The 22,301-nt window shown below is 64.2% G+C and overlaps 4 protein-coding genes across 6 annotated transcripts; 2 read left to right on the forward strand and 2 right to left on the reverse strand.

Annotated features, from left to right (window-relative positions):
- Positions 1–45: 45 nt before the first annotated feature.
- Positions 46–3,434, reverse strand: CHRNB2 (cholinergic receptor nicotinic beta 2 subunit). Its single transcript, XM_062632282.1, has 6 exons — positions 3,251–3,434; positions 2,819–2,964; positions 2,682–2,726; positions 2,267–2,376; positions 1,198–2,158; positions 46–289 (listed from the first exon to the last, which is right to left on the reverse strand). Exons 1-6 carry the CDS (start codon positions 3,291–3,293, stop codon positions 119–121), a joined length of 1,476 nt encoding a protein of 491 aa, XP_062488266.1. The 5' UTR covers positions 3,294–3,434; the 3' UTR covers positions 46–118.
- A 347-nt stretch (positions 3,435–3,781) lies between these two features.
- Positions 3,782–12,178, forward strand: UBE2Q1 (ubiquitin conjugating enzyme E2 Q1). Of its 2 annotated transcripts, XM_062632284.1 has the most exons (14): positions 3,782–4,205; positions 4,651–4,755; positions 5,528–5,632; positions 6,216–6,266; positions 8,489–8,629; positions 9,069–9,153; positions 9,528–9,588; positions 9,974–9,988; positions 10,075–10,165; positions 10,266–10,324; positions 10,549–10,597; positions 10,724–10,819; positions 10,907–10,973; positions 11,764–12,178. In XM_062632284.1, the coding sequence occupies exons 1-14, from the start codon at positions 3,942–3,944 to the stop codon at positions 11,793–11,795; spliced, it is 1,221 nt and encodes a 406-aa protein (XP_062488268.1). In that variant the 5' UTR covers positions 3,782–3,941; the 3' UTR covers positions 11,796–12,178. The 2 variants fall into 2 exon arrangements, with proteins under 2 accessions (XP_062488268.1, XP_062488269.1); XM_062632285.1 differs by lacking the exon at positions 9,974–9,988 and having other exon boundaries at positions 3,851–4,205.
- Positions 12,179–14,201: 2,023 nt separating this feature from the next.
- On the forward strand, positions 14,202–18,122 carry SHE (Src homology 2 domain containing E). Its single transcript, XM_062632286.1, has 6 exons — positions 14,202–15,142; positions 15,713–15,839; positions 16,285–16,593; positions 16,995–17,145; positions 17,242–17,361; positions 17,688–18,122. The coding sequence occupies exons 1-6, from the start codon at positions 14,759–14,761 to the stop codon at positions 17,872–17,874; spliced, it is 1,278 nt and encodes a 425-aa protein (XP_062488270.1). The 5' UTR covers positions 14,202–14,758; the 3' UTR covers positions 17,875–18,122.
- A 687-nt stretch (positions 18,123–18,809) lies between these two features.
- Positions 18,810–22,170, reverse strand: IL6R (interleukin 6 receptor). 2 transcript variants are annotated; one of them, XM_062632288.1, is made up of 10 exons: positions 22,025–22,170; positions 21,053–21,286; positions 20,849–20,972; positions 20,548–20,732; positions 20,344–20,465; positions 20,050–20,194; positions 19,922–19,965; positions 19,715–19,793; positions 19,515–19,623; positions 18,810–19,427 (listed from the first exon to the last, which is right to left on the reverse strand). In XM_062632288.1, exons 1-10 carry the CDS (start codon positions 22,101–22,103, stop codon positions 19,238–19,240), a joined length of 1,311 nt encoding a protein of 436 aa, XP_062488272.1. In that variant the 5' UTR covers positions 22,104–22,170; the 3' UTR covers positions 18,810–19,237. The 2 variants fall into 2 exon arrangements, with proteins under 2 accessions (XP_062488272.1, XP_062488271.1); XM_062632287.1 differs by having other exon boundaries at positions 20,305–20,465; positions 22,025–22,166.
- Between the last annotated feature and the right edge of the window lie 131 nt (positions 22,171–22,301).

A 22,301-nucleotide genomic window follows, 5' to 3' on the forward strand; every position in this document is an offset into this window, starting at 1 on the left:
CCTCCTTCCCGCAGGATGAAATGACACTAAATGGACTCAGCCCTGTCCCGTGTGAGCATTTATTGGTCTGCAGCGGCTGCCCGGAGCCCAGCTCTTGCCCGGGACCATCCTCCCGGCGCTACTTGGAGGTGGGGGTGCCCTGGCCAGCCTGGAGCAGGGAGTTGGTGGCGTAGTTCTGGAAGAGGGGCTGCAGGAACATGCCGACGGTGCCGAAGACGCAGACAAAGACGAAGATCCACAAGAAGAGGCGGTCGATGACCATGGCCACGTACTTCCAGTCCTCACTCACCTGCGCGGAGCCGCAAGGGGGCCGGGTCAGGCCGGGGACCGGGAGCTCAGATCGAGCCTCGCATCGGCTCCATCAGCGCCGCAGCTCCCGGGCCCACCCCCCGCCGGCCCCGCACTGAGCCGGGCTGGGGGGGGCCGCGTTCCCCGGCCCTAAGCCCCCGCCCGCAGCCCCGCGGTGCTGCGCAGGGCCCGGCCGTGCAGGAGCAGCTCCAAGATGGGGCTGCAGCAGCGAGGGGGGCCGGGGCCAGGCAGAGCCCCCCTCGGTGCGCCCGCACATCCCTTCCTGTGACGCAGCCCTGCACCAGCGCGTGCTGTGCAATCCCCCAGCCCTGCCTGAATCCCCCAGCCCTGAACCCCCCAGCCCTGCCTGAACCCCCCAGCCCTGCCTGAACCCCCCAGCCCTGCCTGAATCCCCCAGCCCTGCCCAAACCCCCCAGCCCTGCCTGAATCCCCAGCCCTGCCTGAACCCCCCAGCCCTGCCTGAATCCCCCAGCCCTGCCTGAACCCCCCAGCCCTGCCTGAACCCCCCAGCCCTGCCTGAATCCCCCAGCCCTGCCCAAACCCCCCAGCCCTGCCTGAATCCCCAGCCCTACCCACACCTCCCAGCCTTGCCCGCAATCCCCAGCCCTGCCCAAACCCCCCAGCCCTGCCTGAACCCCCAGCCCTGCCTGAACCCCCCAGCCCTGCCCGCAATCCCCAGCCCTGCCCACACCCCCCAGCCCTGCCTGCCCCTCCCCAGCCCTGCCTGAACCCCCAGCCCTGCCTGCAATCCCCAGCCCTGCCCACACTCCCCAGCCCTGCCTTCCCCCCCCAGCCTTGACTGTCCCCCTCAGCCCTGCCCGCCCCCCACAGCCCTGCCTAAACCCCCAGCCCTGCCCGCAGCCCCCAGCCCTGCTTGCCACAACTCACGCTTTGGTCATCATCCTCGCTGCGCATGTGGTCAGCAATGAAGCGCACACCATCCACAGCCTCCTCCAGCCCGCAGGCACAGCCGGGTGCCGTCGCCTGCCCCTGCTGCTCCCGGTACCCGTTGAGCCCGTCAGCCTTGGTGGCACCGGGGTTGGCATAGCAGGTGCAGGCCCGGGCACCGGCCCGCAGAAACAAGGTGGCAGTGGCGGTGCCGGTGCGCTCCTGCATGTGCCGGCGCTGTCGCAGGCGCTGTCGGGCGCAGTTCTGGCGTGGCTGCTTCATGAAGAGCAGAGCCGGGAGCTTGTGGAGGAAGAGGGTGCGGACCCAGGGGGGCATCGTGTGCGTGGTGGGTGAGCGGTGGTGCACATTGAGAACGCAGACGCTGGTGACGATGGAGAAGGTCACCAGCACCATGGTGAACATGAGGTACTTGCCCACCAGCGGCACATCCAGCGAGGTGGGAGGCACGATCTTGGAGATGAGCAGCAGGAAGACGGTGAGAGCAAGCAGGACGGAGATGCAGAGCGTCATCTTCTCGCCACAGTCGGACGGGAGGTAGAAGACCAGGATGGCCAAGGAGGTGATGAGGATGCAGGGGATGATGAGATTGATGGTGTAGAAGAGTGGCTTGCGCCGGATGATGAAGTCGTAGGTGATGTCCACGTAGGTGGAGTCATCGGGATTCTCATTGCGCCGGCCTGGCAGCGCCACGATGTCCCACTCGCCGCTGGGCGTGAAGTCGTCCAGGCTGGCCACCTCACTCTTCAGCACGAGGTCGATCTCCGTGCGGTCGTAGGTCCAGGAGCGGAACTTCATGGTGCAGTTCTGCTGGTCGAAGGGGAAGTGCTTCACCTCGATCTTGCACGCACTCTTGTAGATGGCCGGCGGCAGCCAGAAGATGCTGCCGTCGTAGGAGATCACCGCGTTGGAGTAGAAGGACACCTCGTACATGCCGTCGGCGCTGGTGCAAAGGGATTCACTGTCAGCCCTCACCCTTCCCCAGCGGTGCCACAGAATCCCCCCCCGAGCCCCAGATGGGGTTGGGGCACCCCAGAAACAAGCCACTTACTTGTTGTAGAGCACCACGTCGGGCAGCCAGATGTGCTTGGAGGGCAGACGAACCTTCTTCATGTTGTCAAAGTCCTCCGGCTTCCAGGTGAGGCGGTAATCCTCCCACTCCTGCGACCCACAGGCTCAGCCCGGCCGGAGGGACAGGGGGTCCCACCCATGGGGGCCAGAGCAGGGTGCAGCAGAGGTCCCGGGACAGGGTGGGCATTGGGGTCCCAGCCAGAGTGTATGAGGGTTCCCGGAGCAGGAGGGGTTCAGGGCAGGGTGGGCATTGGGGTCCCTCCCAAGAGAGTATGAGGGGGCTCAGGGCAGGGATGTCCCAGGGCAGGGTGAATGGGGGGCTCCTGGGCAGGATGAATTTGGGGTTCTGGGGCAGGGTGAATGGGGGGTCCCAGCACAGGGTCCAGGGCTCCCACCTGGGTCAGCCATACGTTGGTGGTCATGATCTGCTCCCGCTCGTGCTGTGGGGAGAGCGATGGAGGGGTGGTGACGCTGGGTGCTGGGGGTGAGAAAGGGGCGCAGGGGGACGGGGAGTTGAGCCCCAGCAGCTCACCACGCTGATGAGCTGCGCCAGCGACACCATCAGCTGCACGGTCACCAGCTCGGAGCCGTTGGTCGCCGGCCGGATCAGCTTGTTGTACCGGGCCGGGTCCAGCAGATATTCCACCAGCCGCTCCTCCGTGTCCGTGCCCAGGCCCCCTGCGGGAGGAGGGCAGGCTGAGCCCGGGGGGGGGGCTCTCTCCCGGCTCCGGGCTGAGGCTCTCGGGGCAGGGAAGGGGAATGGGGACCCCTGGGGGCTGCGGAGCCTTTCGGGGCCGGACCGGGCCTGGAGCCTCGGGCGGGGCGGGGAAGCGGGAGGGAGCCGATACCGGGTCCGCATCAAGTCCGTGCGTGGTCGGTACCGGACGGGTCTGTGCAAGAGGGAGTTGGTGCAGTCCCCTCCGCACCGGTGCCGGTTCCCGCCTCCCCGAACCCAGGCACTTACGTTTGAGGGCGGCGAGGAGGCAAAGGACGCGGAGCAGCGCCATGGGGGCGGCCCGATGCCGCTGCCGGTGCCGCTGCCGGTGCCGCTGCCGCTGCCCGTGCGCGGGCGCTGTCCCCGGTGCTGCCCGCGCTCTCCGCGGTGCTGCAGCCGGCGGCGGCGGCGGCCCGGGCGGGGCGGCCCCGGGCGGGAGGCGGTGCCGGGAGCTGCGCCGGGGCCGCCCCGCGCTCCTCCGCCGTCACCGCCGCCGTCACCGGCCCCGTGGCCATCCCCGCCTCCCCCGCGGGTTCACCGGGAGCGGGCGGCACCGCGGCTCCTGCAGCCCCACCGGGAGTCCAGCCCCGACGGCCTCAGTGGGGCGGGGGGGGCAGAGCTGCCGGTAGACCCGGAGCGCCCCACACACGGGGGCGGTTGTTGGGGCCACCCCGGGATCCCCGCACCTCAGGCGTGGCTACGATGAGGGGCCCCCCCGGATTGGCCCCGCCCTCTCCTGCTCTGCAGCGCCTCCTTGCGTCACTTCCGGCCCGGCGGCGTCCCGCCCGGTGTGCGGAGGCTTCCGGCGGTTGCGGCCTCGCCCCTTCCGTTAGCGGCGGGAGGGGGCGCTTCCGGCGAGCGGGGCCGTCCCGCCGCCATCTTGCGGCGGCTGCGGGGGCTGCGGCGGCGGCGGCGGCGGAGCGGGTCCCTCCATGGGAAGATGCAGCGGGCGGGGCCGGAGGAGGCGGCGCGGGCGCAGGCGGCGGCGGGGGGTGGCAGCGCGGCCCCCGCCGGGCGGCTCCTGAGGCGGGAGCTGCGGCTGCTCGAGTCCATCTTCCACCGCGGCCACGAGCGGTTCCGCATCGGCAGCGCCTGCCCCGACGAGATCAGCTGCGAGTTCGTGCCGGGCACCGCGGACCGCGCTGGGGGCTCCGCGGCCCGGGGGCCGCCGCCGGGGCCCGTCCGCATCCACTGCAACATCACGGTGAGGCCCGGCGAGGTCCCCCCGCAGGGGGCAGCGGCTCCCGCAGCCCCCGGGGCTCGTCCCCGCCTGGGCTGGGTGGGTGCGGGTTCCGCGTGCTGTGTTAGGCACGCCTGGTGCTTCCCCTGCAGCGGGGATACCGGGGGGGGGTGTCCTGCCTTCGATGCAGGGCCCCAGCACCAGAGCATCACCGGCTCCCTCTGCTCCCCGGGCTGGGGCAACAGCACAGAGCTGAGCCGGGGCCGTGGGGCCGGAGCAGGGCTTTGGGTCCTGTTCGGTGGAGGGAGGCTACAGGCACCCACAGCCCCGATCCCTGTGGCCTGGAGGGGTTTGTGTGAGGGATGTGGGGCTGCAGTGCGCTGGCGTTGCTGCTCCGTGCCCTGCCGGCTGTGTCGGTGGGATGGAGGCAGTTGCAGCAACTCAAGCACCACTTTCTCCTCCTCTCTAGGAGTCTTATCCAGCCGTGCCCCCTATCTGGTCTGTGGAGTCAGACGATCCGAACCTGGCAGCTATCCTGGAGAGGCTGGTGGAAGTCAGGAGAGGAGACACGCTGGTGAGGGGCTGCTGCAGGTGGTGAGGGGAGGGTAGAGCCCAGCTGCCTGGGGCTTCAGGAACTGCCCCTCTGCTCTGCTCTGCTCTGGTGAGACCCCACTGGCAGCACTCGGTGCAGTTCTGGTTAAAAGCATAAAAAGGACGTGGAGCTCTTGGAGCAAGGCCAGAGGAGGCCAAAGGGATGATCAGGGGCTGGAGCAGCTGTGTATGGAAACAGGCTGAGAAAGTTGGGGCTGTTCAGCCTGAAGAAGAGAAGCTGCCTGGAGACCTCAGAGCAGCTCCCAATGTCTGAAGGGGGCTACAAGGATGCTGAACAGGGACCTTCATTAGAGACTTAGCAATAGGACAAGGAGTGGTGGGTTCAAACTGAAACGGGAAGTGCAGGTTAGAGATAAGGAAGAAGCTCTTCCCTGTGAGGCTGCTGAGGCACTGGAATGTGTTGCCCAAGGAAGCTGTGAATGCTCCATCCCTGGTGGTGTTCAAGGCCAGGTTGGACAGAGCCATAGGTGACATGGTTTAGTGCAAGGTGTCCCTGCCCCTGGCAGTGGTTTGGAACTGGATGGTCTTAAGCTCCTTTCCAGCCCAAACCATTCTATGATCCTAACTTTGGGATGAGCAGCTCTTGATTTGGATGATGGGGCCTGATTCCCCAGCTTGGAGCAGGGCAGCCTCTGGGCCTTTGTTCCCTCATTTGTGAGGGAGGGCATTGCAGCACTGAGGGCTTGGGGTGGGCGTCTCTGCACTTCTCTGACCCTTGTCTGCTCTCTGGACAGCTTCTGCAGCACCTGAAACGAATCATCTCTGACCTGTGCAAACTCTACAACCTCCCCCAACATCCCGATGTGGAGATGCTGGACCAGCCTCTGCCGGCAGAACAGGTCAGTGCCTTAGAAAAGGAGCTCTCTGGAGCCTGCTTTCAAGCACCGGAGGAGGAATGGGACAGGTGAGGGGTTGATATCCTCTCCCTGGGCTGGATCCCTGTCTTGGGAGATGCTAACCTGCTCTGCTGGTCCTTGGAGCTGCTTAACAGCTCATGCACAGCTTCCTGGGAAGGCTCTTGGCTTCAGTCTGCTTTTAATATGGTTCTGTGTGTAAATGGCCTGTCGCCTTGCCTTGGGAGAGCCTGGGAATGCAGGAGTGTTCCCATAGGAACCTGTCAGAGCAATCACAGAATCATAGAATGGTTTGGGTTGGAAAGGACCTTAAGATCATCCAGTTCCAACCCCCTGCCATGGACAGGGACACCTCACACTAGACCATGTCACCCAAGGGCCTGTCCAGCCTGGCCTTAAACGCTGCCAGGGATGGAGCATTCACATCTTCTCTGGGCACCCTGTGCCAGCTCCTCAGCACCCTCACAGGGAAGAACTTTTTCCTTACATCCAATCTGAACTTCCCCTGTTTCAGTTTAAACCCATTGCCCCTGGTCCTGTCTTCATCTCTGGCCTTTTGTCGCTGCAGAGCACACAGGAAGAGGTATCCTCTGAGGAGGAAGACGAAGAGATGCCAGAGGTAAGTGCCCCCTTGGTGTCCGCGGGAGTACGTCTGGAGAGCTGGGCACAGGGAGCTGCCTGCAGCAAGGTGCGAGGCACAGGGCTTATGCCTGGGAAGAGCCTCAAAGGCTCGAGATTGGGCTCAGCACACTGCTGGTCCTGAGCCATGGATGAGACCGTGTGTTCACACCCAGGGGCTGGCAGCAGCCCAGCTGAGCAGGAAGCCCTTCGGGCAGCTTGTCTGCTTGTGCTGCTGTGCTCTGGAGCCTGCAGTGTCCCCCAGAGCAGTGGGATTTCCAGGCTGGCATTGTCAGCAGGGAAAGCACGCTTGAGCATGGGACTCCCACGGCGAGGATGAGGTGGGCTGGGCTGAGTGTGCACCAAGCTAATTGGCAGGAGCAGCAGAGGCAGCCAGAGCTCACTGCAGGCTGTGAATATCCTCCTGTGGAACCCACAGCCTCGAGTTGTTTGGTTTGTGGTTTAGAGCTCTACAAGTGGGTGGAATCATCTCCAGTCTCCATGGTGATGTTTAGTGCTGGCTCACACACTGCTCCTGGGGCTGAGGGTCCCTGCAGGGCCTGGGGCAGCCCCACACCGAGTGGGCCCTGGGGGCTTCCCATTGTTCCTGGGGTGCTAAATCAAGGCCAGCTTTTGTCAGGGTCCTCACAGAAAATGAGGAGTCTTAAACTGGTACCAGCATATCCCGAACCTGGGATTTGTGCTCATGTTCCTGTGGGCTGGAAGAGGAATCCTCAGGAGTTGAGTGCTTCCCCTTCCTGCTTTCTGCTGCCACTGTGCATCGTGGTGCAGGGAAAAGGGTTTGGAGCAGAGGTTTGGCTTTGTTGGGCTGTGCTGGGGGAGCAGACCAGAGCAGCAGAGCCAGGCCCTGCTGCAAGATGCTTTATGCAGGTTAATCCACTCGAGGGATTTTCTGGCAGGATCTGTTTTCCTGTGTGACAGTCTAGAAATGTCCCAAGCCCTTCTGAAACTGCTGCTCCTCCAGAATAGCAGCACCAGGCCTGGAAAGGCCCAGGTCAAGCCTTGTCCAGAGGATTTAACACCACTGTTGGAGCTGTGTGTACCCACAGCTCTTTGCTGGCAGCTTCAGGTAGGGACCTTTATGTGCTGACATGGTGCACGGGGAGAGATCCTGCAATGCCTCCTGGTTGCTGCGACTGCTTTGGATGGCTCTTAACAACTGGGGTCTTGCACATGTGGGCCTGAGGGGTGGTGGGGTGGAACTGGAGAGGGTCTAGTGAAGGCCACAGGCATGCTCAGGGGTCTGGAGCATCTCTCTGATGAGAGGAGACTGCAGGAGCTGGGCCTGGTTAGTCAAAGAAGAGCAGCCTGGGAGGGGATCCCATCAATGCAGATCCGTATCTTGAGGGTGGTACCAGGAGGATGGGGCCAGACTCTTTCCAGTGGTGCCCAGTGACAGGATGAGGATTGATGGCCAGAAACTAACACACACCAAGTGTCACCTCAAGAGGAGGGTGGCAGAGCCTTGGCCCAGGCTGCCTAGGGGGGGTTGTGGCCCTGCCTTGGCAGGGGATTGGACTGGATGAGCTCCAGAGGTCCCTTCCAACTGCAGTGACTGTGTGAAGGGGTTGATGGGCAGAGCCTCTGCTGGGCTTGGGGAGGTCACTGGGACTGCTGTGCACTGGAGAGCTGAGCTGCTCTACAAAGAGCCTCCTTGCTGTGAATCATCACCTCTTTTTGAGGAGGAGAGGCCCTGCCCCACTGAATGGGAAGGTGGGGGGCTTCCCTTGTGCTGCTGGTGCTGGGGTTCTGCTTGCGGAGGGGAAGCAGCACAGGGCAGTGTCCAGAGCCATGGAGCTGAGGTGCAGGCGCCTTGTGCTTACGTGGAGCTTCTTGGGGAGCATTTGTCACATTAGGGACTACTTGTAAACAGGCCTGAGGCTTGGCAGGGAAGAATCCACCTGGAAGCATCCAGGGAAGAACAAAGAGCTGTGTGAGCCCAGTTCAGTTTGGGAAGGGAAAGTGTGCTGCTCTGCTGGTTTCGCTATGGGAGGGCAGCAGGAGCCCAGTGCCTGAAACCTCATCATTGAGCAAGCCCCAGCCTTGTGTCTTCCACTCTCTTTGTGCCTCGGATCAGGGCTTGGGGCTTCCTGAGAGGGAGAGTTGTACTGGGAATCCTTCCTGGTGCAGGGCAGCCTTTGCCTGCAGGGAGGAGCAAAGACAAGTTAGAGTCTCCTCCTAACTCCCCTTTTGCCTTCTCAGGACTCTGAGGACTTGGACCACTATGAGATGAAAGAGGAAGAGCCAGCAGATGGGAAGAAGATGGAGGATGAAGGCATTGGGAAGGAGAACTTGGCCATTCTAGAGAAAATCAAAAAGAATCAGAGGCAAGATTACTTAAATGTACGTGTCCCACGGCGGGCGGGCGGGCTGGGGGCTGGCCATGGCCGCGGGTACAGCAGTGGCTCCCAGGGCCTGGTGTGGCTGCTGCAGAGGCTGGGACTCAAGAGAGGAGTAACTGTGAGTCTCAGGTGCCGCCGAGCCATTGGTGCTCCTGCAGGGAGCTCTGGGGTTCCCCTCTGCTCCCTGCACCTCGCTCAGCGCCATGGAGGTCACTGCTGGGTTGTGCTCCTGGGCTGAGGTTCTCCTGCAGTTGAGAGGTTCCTGCTGCCTGGGGTGGCATCTGTGGGGCAAGAGGAGTTGCTGTAGGGGGAAAGGAAAAGACATGGGGACACTGGGAGGTCTGGGTTTGAGGCTGGACTGAAGTTCTAGGTCAGGTGCTGGCCTTGTAGAGCAGCAGCCGTGGTGGGGGCAGTGTAACAGTGCAGTTCCCCCCCCGCAGGGTGCAGTGTCTGGGTCTGTGCAGGCCACTGACCGGCTGATGAAGGAGCTCAGGGATATTTACCGATCACCAAGTTTCAAGGGCGGTAAGTGCCAAGGGGGCCTCGGGCTGGGGCTGCTCCCTCCTCATTCCCCAGGGCACCCCAAGGGTCTCAGAGCTGCTTCAGTACCTCTGCGAGGGAGCAAAACGGCCTCATCTGCTCCCTTCAGTGCTGGGAGGATTAGCCCTGAGGGGGATGGTGCTCCCACTGCTTTCCTAAGCCCAAGGACTTGGGAAGGAGCAGCCACAGGAAAACTGCTGTCCTCAGGAATGTCCTTCTGGATAAGTGCTGGGTTTTTTTGGGGGAGGTCTCTGCCAGGCTGAGGTTGTGCTGCAGTTCCAAGGGTTTTGAAACCTGGGTGGTGGCTTGGCCGGCTGTGAGGTGTCCCCCTGCAGTGACAGCCCTTCTCTGCCCTGCAGGATACTATGCAGTTGAACTAGTGAACGACAGCCTGTACGATTGGAACGTCAAACTCCTGAAGTAGGTGCCATTGCTTGGGATCATGCAACTGTGGTGTGGGACCAAAGCATCCCTGTGAGCCAGAGGGGAAGTGAGCAGGGGAGCACCTTGGGTTAGCCTCACTCTTGGGCAGCTTGCTTGCTGGCTGCACATCCCAAAGGAAAGAACGTCTCCAGAGAAAGGGGAGATGATCTCAGGGCTCTGCAAGTCTGTCTGCTGTTCCTAGAGTCCTGGAAGAGGTTCATCAGACAAAACCCCGAGCTCTCACACCCTCCAGACACCAGTGCTGCCTTTGCTTGGGCCAGGCAGGCTTTATATTTAAGCTGGCAGCATGCACAAAGGGTTGATGGTCTTCTCTGCAAGCCAGGAGCACAATGCTGACAGCCCGTGCTGTCGCTGCCCCCAGGGTGAGACCATCCAGGTACAGTAGTGCTGGGGCCGGTGGCAGTGAGTGCGGCGGAGCCGAGTGCACGGCCCTGCCTGAGCCTCTGGCCTCCTCCTTGGCAGGGTTGATGAGGACAGCGCTTTGCACAATGATCTCCAGATCCTCAAAGAGAAAGAAGGAGCAGATTTCATCCTCCTCAACTTCTCCTTTAAAGTAAGGCCTGTGCCTCCCCTCCTTGAGCTGCTTCTGCCTCAGCAGGTCCTCAGGCAATGTTCCTTGATCTCTTTGCTTTTTGCTTCCCTCTTTGTTCCAGGATAACTTTCCTTTCGATCCACCCTTCGTAAGGGTCGTGTCCCCAGTGCTGTCAGGGGGGTAAGTAGCTGCTCCCCTCTCCCGGTTCCGCGAGCTTACAGAGCTGCTTCCTGCAGCAGCTTTCAGTGCTGACAGCCCCATAGTCTCCCACTGTGTTCCCTGGCACAAGCTGGCAGTGATTCTTGGGGAGGCAGAGATGGGGCTTTCCCTTTTGTGTGTTTCTCCATCTGAGGAAACGGTTTGTGTCTGTCTCTGCCCTGACTTTGCCTCATTCCTCCCCCAAGGTATGTCCTGGGTGGTGGTGCCATCTGCATGGAGCTACTTACAAAGCAGGTGGGTACCTCTGGGCTGTGCTTTGTGTTCCTGCTGCTGCCTGGAGCTGCCTGGCTTGGCTCTGCTGCCCTGGGGGAGCAGCAGGGGCCCTGTGCTGCCCTCACTGTGGTCTGCTCTGTCCATCAGGGCTGGAGCAGCGCCTACTCCATCGAGTCCGTGATCATGCAGATCAGTGCGACCCTGGTGAAAGGGAAGGCACGAGTGCAGTTTGGAGCCAATAAGGTAGGGCTTGCTCAGTGCAGGGGGGCTTGAGGCATGGCTGGGAGCAGTGTGGAGTCACACTGATGAGCACCCTGGTTTTCCCTGCAGAATCAGTACAGCCTGACCAGAGCCCAGCAGTCCTACAAGTCCCTGGTTCAGATCCATGAGAAGAATGGTAAGGGCTGAAGGATGGAGCGTGTGTTTCTCCTTGCTGTCTGAGCAGCCAGATGAGCCATTACCCCAAACACAGAGGTCACCTGGAGCAAGGTCACTTGGGGTGTTGGTGGATCAGAAGCAACCCATGACCCAACAGAGTGTGCACTTGAGCCCAGAACCTCCCCCGTGTGCTGGGAACACCCCCTGAGTGGGAGCAGCAGGTCATGGAGGAGATCCTGCCCCTCTGCTGTGCTCTGGGGAGACTTCAGAGCAGCCCCAGTGCCTAAAGGGGCTACAAGAAACCTGGAGAGGGGCTTTGGACACATGCCTGTAGGGACAGGCCAAGGGGAATGGCTTTAACCTGCCAGAGGGGAGACTGAGCTGAGCTCTTAGGCAGAAGCTCTTCCCTGTGAGGGTGCTGAGGTGCTGGCACAGGGTGCCCAGAGAAACTGTGGCTGCCCCATCCCTGACAGTGTTCAAGGCCAGGTTGGACACAGGGGCTTGGAGCAAACTGCTCCAGTAGAAGGTGTGCCTGCCTGTGGCAGGGGTTGGAACTGGAGGAGCTTTAAGCTCTCTCCCACGTAGTTCTGTGCAAGCCATCAAGAGCAGGCACTGCAGTGCAAAGCATGTGCCTGCACCGTTCTCTGGAGACAGCAGGTCTCTCTCTGGATGCTGCTGGTGAGAGAAGCCTCCCAGTACTGTGGGACATGCAGCCCTTTTGCAGCAGGACTCTGTGTGGTTGTGCTGCTGCTTCCAGCTGTGCATTCCCTCCTGTTCCCAGTGTCCCTCATGGATCTCTCTCCTTTCAGGCTGGTACACACCGCCCAAGGAGGATGGCTAGCCTGGATACTGCAGGACCAGCCTCATCTTCTGGATGCTCTACTAGGATCTCAATGCTTTCTCCTGGGATGTAATAGCTCTGCCTGTTGCAGGACAATAATGGCTGTTTAAAAACTCTAAAACTGTTTAAAGCAGCTGGGACTGAGCAACACCACTTTCTGGACCCTCGCTAGCATCAATTCTTGTTTAAGACAAACTTCCTGAGCCTCTTGTATCGCTGGAACCTTTCGACTCTGCTCCAGTCTCGAGCATCCTCCTTACCTATGCTATTGGATTTAATTTATTTTCTTATTTCATGTACACTGCTTTTTTTTGTTACAGTGTATGATGGATGTGTATGGAAAAATGTATCTTTGGAGAAAAGTTACAGTTTGTTAATTTGAAGATCCTGGTCTCAGTTGTCTTTTCTTCTGCCCCTGGCCCAGGGGGCACAGGAGCATGCTGGCCTCTCAGGGTGGTGGCCGCACGACCCATGCAGTAAGGGCTGCAACAGTGGCCTTGGAAGAAGACGACCCTTTGGGCACCAGGGGAGAAGGGCGTCTGTCCCCTTCCCTTGTCCTCTGGAAGTGGGGAAGGGAAGGTTTTAAGGCATTCCTGGCTTCTGTGGGTGAGGGGTTTGCAGGTGCCCCTCCAACCTTCTCCATGGCCTGTGTTGCCAAGCAGTGGGAGAATGAGCAGAGGCTTGCCTGGGGCAAGCCTGGATCTGTAGCCCCTCTGCCCTGCCTGAGCATCTTGTACCTGTAGTAGCTGCCTGAAGAGGAGTGGGATTTGCTGCTCTTGTCTCCGCAGCAAGGGGCTGGGGGGTGTGTGTGTCTGTACCTGCTCAGTTCTGTGGTAACGGGGGGGAGGCGTTGCTCAAGTCCTGCCTCAGTGCTTCTGTCCCTTGCGCGAATCCCCCCTGCTCTGTCCTGGGGCTGCTGGAAGGAGCTTTGGGTGTGGGGCCGTGTCCTCAGCTGGAGGCAGAGCTGACTCATCAGTGTCAATGTGGGGCCATCAGCATTAATTCAGTGTTTGAATCAAACCCATGATCAAATCAAAGGGCCTCAGAAGCCGCCTGTTATCTGCTCCCGCAGCTGCTCCTGGTCCTGCTCCCAGCCTTGCAAGGAGAAGCTGTAGGCGAGGGATTAACGGGGGCTGCTCTGCGCTCGCTGCGGGAGCGGCTCCAGCCTTGCCTGAGGCTATTTTTAAGCCCTTTGCTGCAGGACTGGCGGGTTTGTGACCCTCAACGGTTCTGCCCGGCTTCAGCTTCTGCACCCCCGGGCAGGGTCCTTGGGGGCACGGGGCAGCTCAGCGAGCGCCGGGAACCTGCTGTCTGGCAGGTTTAATGCGGGTTTCAAAGGCTTCTGGGGGTGCTGTTAGGTGAGGTGGGGGCTGTACCTGCAGAGCCTGGCGGCAGGGCTGGGTCTGGGGCCGCTCACCGGGCCCGTGCTCCCGCGTCCAGGCCGGGATGAGCGGGAGGGCTCGCCAAGGTCCCCCCGCATCCCCTCCCCGCTCGGATGCGGGCGCCGGGCCTGGAAGCACGGCAGTAACCGCGCGAGCTGGCGTCTGGCGGCGGCTGCCCGTGCCGTCTGTTCGCACCCGCCCCAGCGCCGGGCTCCATCCTGCTCCAGGCTCAGCACAGCGCCGGCTCCACTCCGCTGCTCGGGGAAGCGGGCACCCAAGTGCCATCTGTCGCTGCTGCCAGAGACGCTCCCGCAGCGTTCCCAGCGGAGCTGCGGAGGATGCGGATGGAGAGAGACTTCCCAGCAGATGGCACGGAGCCACCGAGCCGGTGCTGCCGGCGCCTGTCCTGCTGGTGAGGCCCCGGCAGTGGTGGGGGGGATTGAAATGTGCCAAAGGAAAGAAATTGCCACCGCTTCCTACGGCGCTGCCGGCGCCTCCCCGGGGAAGGGGACGATGCCGGGAACCAGTTCTCAGGGGCTCACAGCAGCAGGACCCTGCCGTGGGTTGGAGCCGGCTGCTTCTTGGGGACATTCCCCAGCCCCTGGAAAAGCCCGTCTCCTGCCCCGAACCAGGGCAGCCCCGTCCTGGGGGCTGGGGAGCACCTTTATCTGCACCCCCCGATCTGCTCCTTTCCCTTGGGCTGTCGTAGATGGGTCAGTAGCACTCCCCCTCCGCCTCCGAGGTCCTCACCCGGGGGTGGGCAGGAGGGTCCATGCAGAAAGGTCCGTGGGGTATCTCCACTGGGCTTCACACACCTGGTCCGTGCTGGGGCCCGGGTGCGGGATCAAGCCTCCCCTGTCCCATCAGCCTCCTGCAGCCCTCGGGAGCCGCCGGACAGAGGCCCTGGCCCGGGGCGGATCTGACCGCAGGTCCCCACCGCTGCCGGGGCCGGTGCCCGCCCGCCCGGCCGGTGCCGCGCCGTCCCCCGGGGCCGCCCCCTCCGGATCTGGGCGTGGAGCGCCAGCCCCACCGCCCCCTTCGGCTCCGTCCCGTCCCGTCCCGCCGCCGCCGCATGGGGCCCCCCGGGCCGGCCTGACCCGCACCCGAATCCCCGCTGCCCCCGGAGACGGGCCCCGGCCGGACCCCCCGGAGCACGCAGCGACGCCCGGGCCCCTTTCAGGGGATAGAAACACCCGGAGCCGCCCGGGGCGGCCCCGGCCGGACCCCCCCGCACGCCTGGAAGAGCCCCCGGCACGTCCCGCCGCTGGAGCACAGACCCCGACCCCCGACAGCCTTCGTGTGCCAGGGACCCCCGCGGAGACGCGGTCCCCTCCCGGGGAGGCGGGAGCCGGCACCGCTGGGGACCCAGCGGCCGTCCCGCCTGGAGCCCCCCGGCCCCCCGCCGGCATCCCCCCAAGTCCCGGGCTGGCCCCAGGCCACCGAGGGTCGCGCTCCCAGGGCTGGGGGGAGCCGGGCTACCCCGCGCCCCCCGGCTGAGCCGGCCCTGAGCCGGTGGGGCGGCCGTGGGGTGTCAGAGCGCCCCGGGGGGGGGGCCTCGGCGCCCTGCCCCGCGCCGGCCCCATGGCAGCCAAGTGGTTCAAGGAGTTCCCCTCCAACCTGAAGACGGTTTCGGAGCGGGCCCGGCCTGGCAGCGGCAGCCTCGGCAAGAGCCGCAAGAACTCGGGCGCTGAGCTGGGAGGCTGCAGGGCCGGGCCGGGGGGCAGCAAGGAGGGTGGGGGGCGGCTGTCCAGGGACAACCTGCAGGGTCTGCTCCAAGCCGCCACCGGGAAGATGCGGAAGAACTCCCGAGTGGAAGGGGTGGCACCGGAGGGACCCCACAAACCCTGCGGCACCTACATCAACCGCCTCATCAAGGTGGAGGCCCACGAGAAGAACGCGAAGGGGTACCCCTGTCCCCCGCCCGCACCCGAGCAGGACAAGGGCAAGACCCTCAAGACAGAGACGGTAAGGAGGGAAATGTGGGGTTGCTGGGGCGGCTTTAACCGCTGTGGACTGCAGCAGCTCATTAGCACGGCTCACCCCGGCCTTTCATCGTGCTGCCTTCAAGTCCCGTTCAAAGCTCTCTTCATCCCGCTTGCCCTTCATCAGCGGGGAGCGCCGACCCCTCGGATGCCCGCACACCCTGCCCCGGCGCTGGTTAAACAAAGGCTTACACAAAGCTGCTCTGGAAGCCGGACTTTCCACCCCAGCCCCCGCCCCCCGAGCACTGGGATGGGGTGGGGGGTGCGGGTGTCACCCAAAAGAGTCCCTGAGCCCCACCCCACCCCTCAGGCTTCTCCCCACTACCGGGGTGCACAGGGATGGGCTTGCCCCCCCTCAGAGGTGCCCCTATGGCTGTGGCACAGCTCCATCTACCCCATAAGGAGCTGCCATCCTGCCCGTGGGACCCCAGTGTCCCTGTCCCCATCCTGCTTGGCTCTGAACCGGTGTCATCTCCACCATCCCCTCCCACCCCACCACCGATGGGGATCCCTAGCAGCCCTCAATGGCCAGTGCTGCTCATTCTGTCCCCAGGTCATCATCCTGGAGGACTATGCCGATCCCTATGATGCCAAGCGCACCAAGGGGCAGCGGGATGCCGAGCGCCTGGGTGAGAATGACGGGTACATGGAGCCCTACGATGCGCAGCAGATGATCACAGGTACGTGCCGTGCAGTGCTCCCCAGGCAGTGACCCCCAGCCGTGGCGCCTGCCCAGCTAAGCCACAACAACAGGAACTGACTTGGCCGGAAGCTGGAAATAAAAGCTTTGCTGCTGATGGTTATTTTCCATGTGGGGCAGCCGGGGCCGTTTGGCAGAGCCCGGCGCTGTGGGGTGAAGCAGGGGGCCAGGGGCTGTGGAGCCTCCTGTGGGGCTGAGCTGCAGTGTGGGGTGTAGCATCCTGCTGCCATAGACCCCTCCTGGCCCCATAGGTGTGTGTGGTAACAGCAGGCCAGGTGCCACGAGGATGGGCCCTCTCCTGCTCCAGCACCTCCCAGTGGGGCATTCCTGCCATGGGGTGCATGTCCCTCCCCAAGGACAGGCGCTGGGGTGGCAGTGGTGGATGTCTCAGCCCTTCCCTGATGCACAGTCCCTCTTCCCCACAGAAATCCGCCGTCGGGGCTCCAAAGACCCCTTGGTCAAAGCCATCCTGCTGCTGGATGGGCCTGGCGAGCCCGGGGAGGGGGGGGGCAAGCTGGAGTCAGCCAAGTGGCCGGGGAGCAAGGAGGCAGTGGGGAAGGGGCCACAGCTCTACGACACCCCCTATGAGCCCGGGGAAGGGGTGACTGGGGGCACCCCAGAGCGCAGGCCAAGGGCCGGGGACGGGCGCCTGCCTGAGAATGATGAGCGCCCGGCGGGGGAGTACGAGCAGCCCTGGGAGTGGAAGAAGGAGCAAATTGTCAAAGCACTGTCAGGTAGGGGACAGGGATGGGGATGTGGATGGGGACAAGGATGGGGAGAGGGATGAGGATGACGATGGGGACAGACTTTTTAGTAGGGCCTGTAGTGATAGGACAAGGGGAGGTGATTTTGCACTAAAGGAGGAGGATTGAGCTGAGCTCTTAGGCAGAAGCTCTTTCCTGTGAGGGTGCTGAGGTGCTGGCACAGGGTGCCCAGAGAAGCTGTGGCTGCCCCATCCCTGGCAGTGCTCAAGGCCAGGTTGGACACGGGGTCTTGGAGCATCCTGATGCAGCTGGAGATGTCTCTGCTCATTCAGGGTGGGGTGGACTGGCTGGGGACAGGGACAGAGGTGGGGATGGAGGTGGCAGGGAAGCGTCTTTCAAAGCTCTTTTCTCGTTGTCATCCTCCCCCTCAGTCCAGTTCGAGGGCTCAGAGCGGCCCAAGGAGGAGGTGCCGCGGCAGCACCTTCGCCAGAAGAGCTGGACCCCCAAGATGCTGAAGCCGACAGGCCCCGAGCACAGCGAAGGGGAGAGGGTGGACCCCGCGCTGGCGCTGGAGAAGCAGCCGTGAGTGGCGAGGCCGAGCCGGGGCAGGAAACGGAAAGGGGTGGGGGGGTCCCTGTGGCTTGGCCTCTGCTCAGCGTCCCCCGCGTCCCCCCGCAGCTGGTACCACGGGGCTATCACACGGGCAGAGGCCGAGAGCCGGCTGCAGGCATGCCGAGAGGCCGGGTTCCTGGTGCGCACCAGCGAGACCGGCAGCGGCAAATACTCCATCGCGCTCAAGTGAGTGGCTGCGCGGAGCCGGACGGGGCCGTGTGTCCCTGGTTGGGGGGGGGGGGATACTGCAGGAGAGCCCCAGTGATGGGGTGGGAGCAGCCGGACCCGTCCCCGCACCCGCAGGGCTACTGGGGGGATTGGTGGTGGCGGTCCCCCCCCGCTTCCCCGGCGCATTGTCGGCAGCGCCGGTGGCGTTTCCTTCCTGAGGAAGCGGAGCCCCTGGAGCCGAAACAATCGGAGTGGGACGGGAACAAACAGGGGTGGATGCGGCCGCGGGGCGGGCGGGCGCCGGGGGGTGGCGGCACCGCTGACGCCCCGCACCGGCCGCCCAGGACCAGCCAGGGCTGCGTCCACATCATCGTGGCCCAAACCAAGGACAACAAGTACACGCTCAGCCAGGCCAGCGGCGTCTTCGCCAGCGTCCCCGAGGTAGTACACTACTATTCCACCGAGAAGCTGCCCTTCAAGGGGGCCGAGCACATGGCCCTGCTGCACCCCGTGCACTGCAAGCTGCATTAGCACCCACTAATGTCTCCCCCCCACGACTGGCCCGCGACCCCCGCCAGCCCTGCGGCGTGGGGCAGGGTCCTCAAAGGACCCCGCATCCCCGTCCTGCTGCTGCCGCCGGGCACCGGCCGCCTGCGCTCCCCTTGCACCAGGACGGATCCTGCCTGCCCCTTACTGGAGCCGACCCGGTGCCGGGGTGAGGGGGGCGCAGCGAGGCTGGGACGTGTAACGGAGAAGTGAAATAAACGTGTTGGCTGAGAGGAGGCAGGTGGCCGGGGGCGGAGGTGGGGGGCTGTGATGTGGCACGGGGATGGGGGCCCCGAGGGTGCCAGGATGGGCAGTGCTCTCCCTGCCTGTGGGTGCTGTTGGAGGGTGAAAAGAGGAACCCAGCCCTCTCCCTGCTGGGCCCCCGTGTGGCCGGCTGCCAGCTGTGGAGCAGGGTTTCAGGGCTGGGGGGGCTGCCTCAGGCTCAGACCCCTCCCCCCCCCCAATAGACACCAGCCTAACTGGGAGGGCAGAAGCCAGGAACAGCCCCATTAGTGCCAGCAGAAGCCACACTGGGTTTGGGGGCAGCAGTTTTGGGCACCCCCCCCCATCTGCATCCTGCCAGGCTTTTTATAGAGTGGGGCTGGGGGGGGGGGGGGGACGGGGACGACGGGACACGGTGTCCCCAGGGTGCCCGGTCCCCCCTCCCCTTGCGCTGTGGTTTCCTGCCTGGGTGCAGCTGCAGCTCTCTGGGGCCTCACACAACCCAGCATGGGATGGGCACAGCCTGGGAGGCACTTGGTAGCATGGGGGGGGCACAACATGGGGCACTTGTTTAGGGTGCACAGCAAGGCATATGGGGGATAGATGAGGGGTGCTTGGCCTGGACTGGGAGGGGGGCACAACCCAACCTCCCCTCAGCCCCCCCAGCTGCAGTGACCCCCCCTAATGCACCTGCTCCATTACAAACCAAAGGCATTTATTTGAGACACGTTTTGCCCCATTTCCCCACCATGGGGGGCCTGTGGGATGGGGCTGATCCAGCCAGGCCCTCCCGGTGCCCCCCCCACGGGCCCCCCAGCCCCATCCCTCTGGGCACAGCCTAGCCCTGCTCCCACGCTCCAGTGCAGCCACCCCAGCTTGGCTGCGGCCCCAGAGCTGCCCCCTGGGACACAGCTTGCCCCCCCCCAGCCAGTCTCTGTAGGGAGGGTGCAGATCTCCCCTCCGCCATCTCCTCTCCCAGCCATGGGACTTGGGGACACTTTCATCATCTCTGGGTAGTGGGGGGGACACGCTGCTCCCAGGGCCACATCCTAAGCCCCAGGAACCCCCAGGACCAGGAGTCCCCCAACCCAACCTGCAAGTGCCCAACAGCTCATCCAGACCCCAGCTACTGCCCTGAGAAGAAGTAGTCCAGGCTGGTGACATGGAGCCCCCCAGAGGCTGGGGAACAGGGCGGGGAGAGCAGGGGGGTGTCACTAAGAGGGGGGCTGGGAGAGCCCAGGGGTACCAGCACATGCTGCCCCTCGCCCTCTGGCTTTGCCCCCCGCCACCCATCCATCCACCAGAGCTGCCGGTACCTGCAGGAGGGAACAGAGTGCCCAGGTTGGGGGGGTAAAGTGGATCCCCCCACCCCGAATTGTGTTGTGCCCCCCCCAGGCACTCACCTCAGCACAATGCCAATGCAGAGGGCGATGCCCAGGAGTAGGCTCCCCCCGGCCACCAGGAAGGTGTAAGGCGATGCTGTGGAGCGGGCACTGGCTTCCATGATGGGCCCTGGGCATAGAGGAGGGGATGGGCTCATTGTGGGGATCAGGGACCTGGGGGTCATAGCCACCCCACTGCCACCCCAGGGCCTTCTCCTCACCACCAGTGCCATCAGCACCATCTTCCACAAAGAGCTCGGGAGGCAGTGTGAGCCCGTAGGTGCCATCCTCCATGGGGAACTGCAAGAGAAGGCAAGGGGAGGCATTATGGGATTGGGCAGCCCCCCCACCCTAGTGTCCCTTTGTCCCACACAGGGACACAAGACCCAGCTAAGAGTGCAGCATGTTCCCCTGGGGCTAAGCCCTACCTGGGAGCTGAAGAATCCCATTTCAGAGTTAAGGTCCTTGGGGTCTGCAAAGTGATGGGGGGGGGATTGTGATGGGGAGACCCTGTGCTGAACCCCCAGCTTCAGGGCCACACGTGCCCCCCTCCTACCTGTCCATGGAGCACCCACTGCTTCCCGGCTCCACTCGCTCCATGCACCGTGGCCAAACTCCTCCTGTGCCCGCACCTGCACCACGTGCCGCAGTCCCCGCCATGCGTCATGGATGTCCAGCCATGTTGTTGTCACTTGGTCAACCTGTGGGGACATGGGCAGCACGGGGCTGGGGACATGGACAGCACGGGGCTGGGGACATGGACAGCACAGGGCTGGGGACATGGGCATGGGCAGCTGGGCCAGGGTCTCACCTCACTGAAGGTCTGGGCAGGCTCGGGGCGGTAGCGGACCTGGAAGCGGAGCCAGTAGAAGCGGTGATCCCAGGATGAAGGGTAGGACCAGTTCACCCGCAGCCGCTGCGGCGCCTTCTCCAGAGCTGTCACCGTCACATTGAGGGGGGGATCGGGCCTCACTGCTGAGACACTGGGGTATCAGGTCCTGGCACTGAGCTGCTCGGCCAGCCCCAACCCCATCAAGAGGCAAGCAGCACTCACATACACCATTGAGGGTGATGATCTTGTCCTCGCCGGCTGCGCTGCCAGCGGCATTGCTGACGCACGTGGACACCAGGAGGGGTTTGATGTCATCGGCCCCGCGGGGCACCTTCACCCGGCAAACAAACTTCTGTGACTTGGAGAAGAAGCGGCACCGCTGCTCCGTGGCGTTCTCAGCTGTGAACCTGCGGGGTGGTGGCTCAGCCGGGGCTGTGGCACACATGGGGCAGCTTCGGGGACAGAGCCACCTGTGAAGCTGCCGTGCCGTGAGGTCCCATGTAGGTGCTTGGCCATCCCTCACCTCTGCTTCACCCAGAGCATTGCCCTTGTCCCCGGGGATGGCTTGGCCCGCAGCGGCCACTCACACAGCACGTCGTGGTCGTGGCTCCGCCGGTAGCAGGAGACGCGAGGGGTCTCAGGGGGCTCTGCAAAGCAGGGAGGCGCTGGGGGACCCCTCACACCTGGCGGTGCTACGAGGCCCCCCCGTGCCCTGGCGCAGACCCACCTTGCACCAGCAACCGCAGCGAGCGCAGGCGGTGGCTCCCCACGAAGCAGCTGTAGGTGCCCGCGTCCTCGTGGCGCAGGCGGTGCAGGGGCAGCGCGTTCCCCGCGGGCAGCCGCTGGCTCCGGCCCCACTCCTCCACCCGCCAGGACACGGTGACGTTCCCCGGACCCTCGTCCCAGCACCTCAGAGTGATGTTTGCTCCGGGGCGGCCCAGCACTGTGTCGTGGGAGAGCCCTGGGGGGGTGAGAGCGTCTCGGCAATGGAGACAAGACCCCAGCGTGTCTCCAGCGCTGGGGGTGGACCCCCACCGCCGCTGCCTGCTCCCCGTACGCCACTGCTCAGAGTCAATATTTGCAGGAGGCTCCGAGCGGCAGCTCCTGCTGAGCCAGCGATTCCCCATCTAGTTGGTCAATGTGGACGCCCCCCCCGGCACACGGGAACCCCCCCAGCATCAGGTGGTGGGACCCGGCCTGGCAGCGCTGTGAGGGGAGCACCGGGAGAGCCACGGCTGGGACCGGGGGATCCGGGGGTGCCGGGTTCCGGCGCTGGGGGGTTAAAGCGGCCCAGGCCAGAGGCCCAGGCTGGTCCGGGGCCAGGGGAGGCCGCCCGGGGCAGCACTCCCGGCTCCCTCTGCAAAGGTCAACAACCACCGCGGAGCTGCTGTTCCTGCTGACGGGAACACGCTCGGCACCCAGCAACCCCCAGCACCCAGAACCCCCAGCACCCTCCAGCAGCCGGCACTCCCAGCACCCCCAGCACCCTCCAGCACCCCAAGCACCCTCCAGCACTCCAAAGACCCAGCCCCCCCCCCCCCAGCACCCATTCTGAGCCCGCGGTGCTGATCTCCGCCGGGAACCGCCTCCCCCCCCTCCCATGGCTCCGGTACCGGTGGGGGGGGAGCCCTGCCGGAAGGGTGGTCATGGGGGTGGCGAGTGTCCCCCTGCTCCATGCCCCGCTCCCGGTCGCACTCACCCAAGGGGCCGCAGGGCTGCCGGGGCGCGGCGGCGGCAGCGAAGAGGAGGAAAATGAGCGGCTGCAGGCAGCAGGACATCGGCGGAGCCGCGCGCGTTGCTACCGGTGCCCGCGGTTGTGAAACCGGGACGGGACAAGACGGGGAACGGGGACGGCTCCAGCACGTGCGCCCGGGCTGGGCGGGGCCAGCACCGGGGGAAGGGGGGGGAAAGCAGCCGCCCCCCCTGCTCTGTACTCCCGGTGCCCCGCACCTGCTGCCGTCTCCAGTACCCGTCCC

The sequence above is a fragment of the Pezoporus occidentalis genome, unplaced genomic scaffold (assembly GCF_034315485.1).
Source record: "Pezoporus occidentalis ecotype Australia unplaced genomic scaffold, CSIRO_AGI_Poc_V1 ctg389, whole genome shotgun sequence".
NCBI classification, from domain to species: Eukaryota; Metazoa; Chordata; class Aves; order Psittaciformes; family Psittacidae; genus Pezoporus; species Pezoporus occidentalis.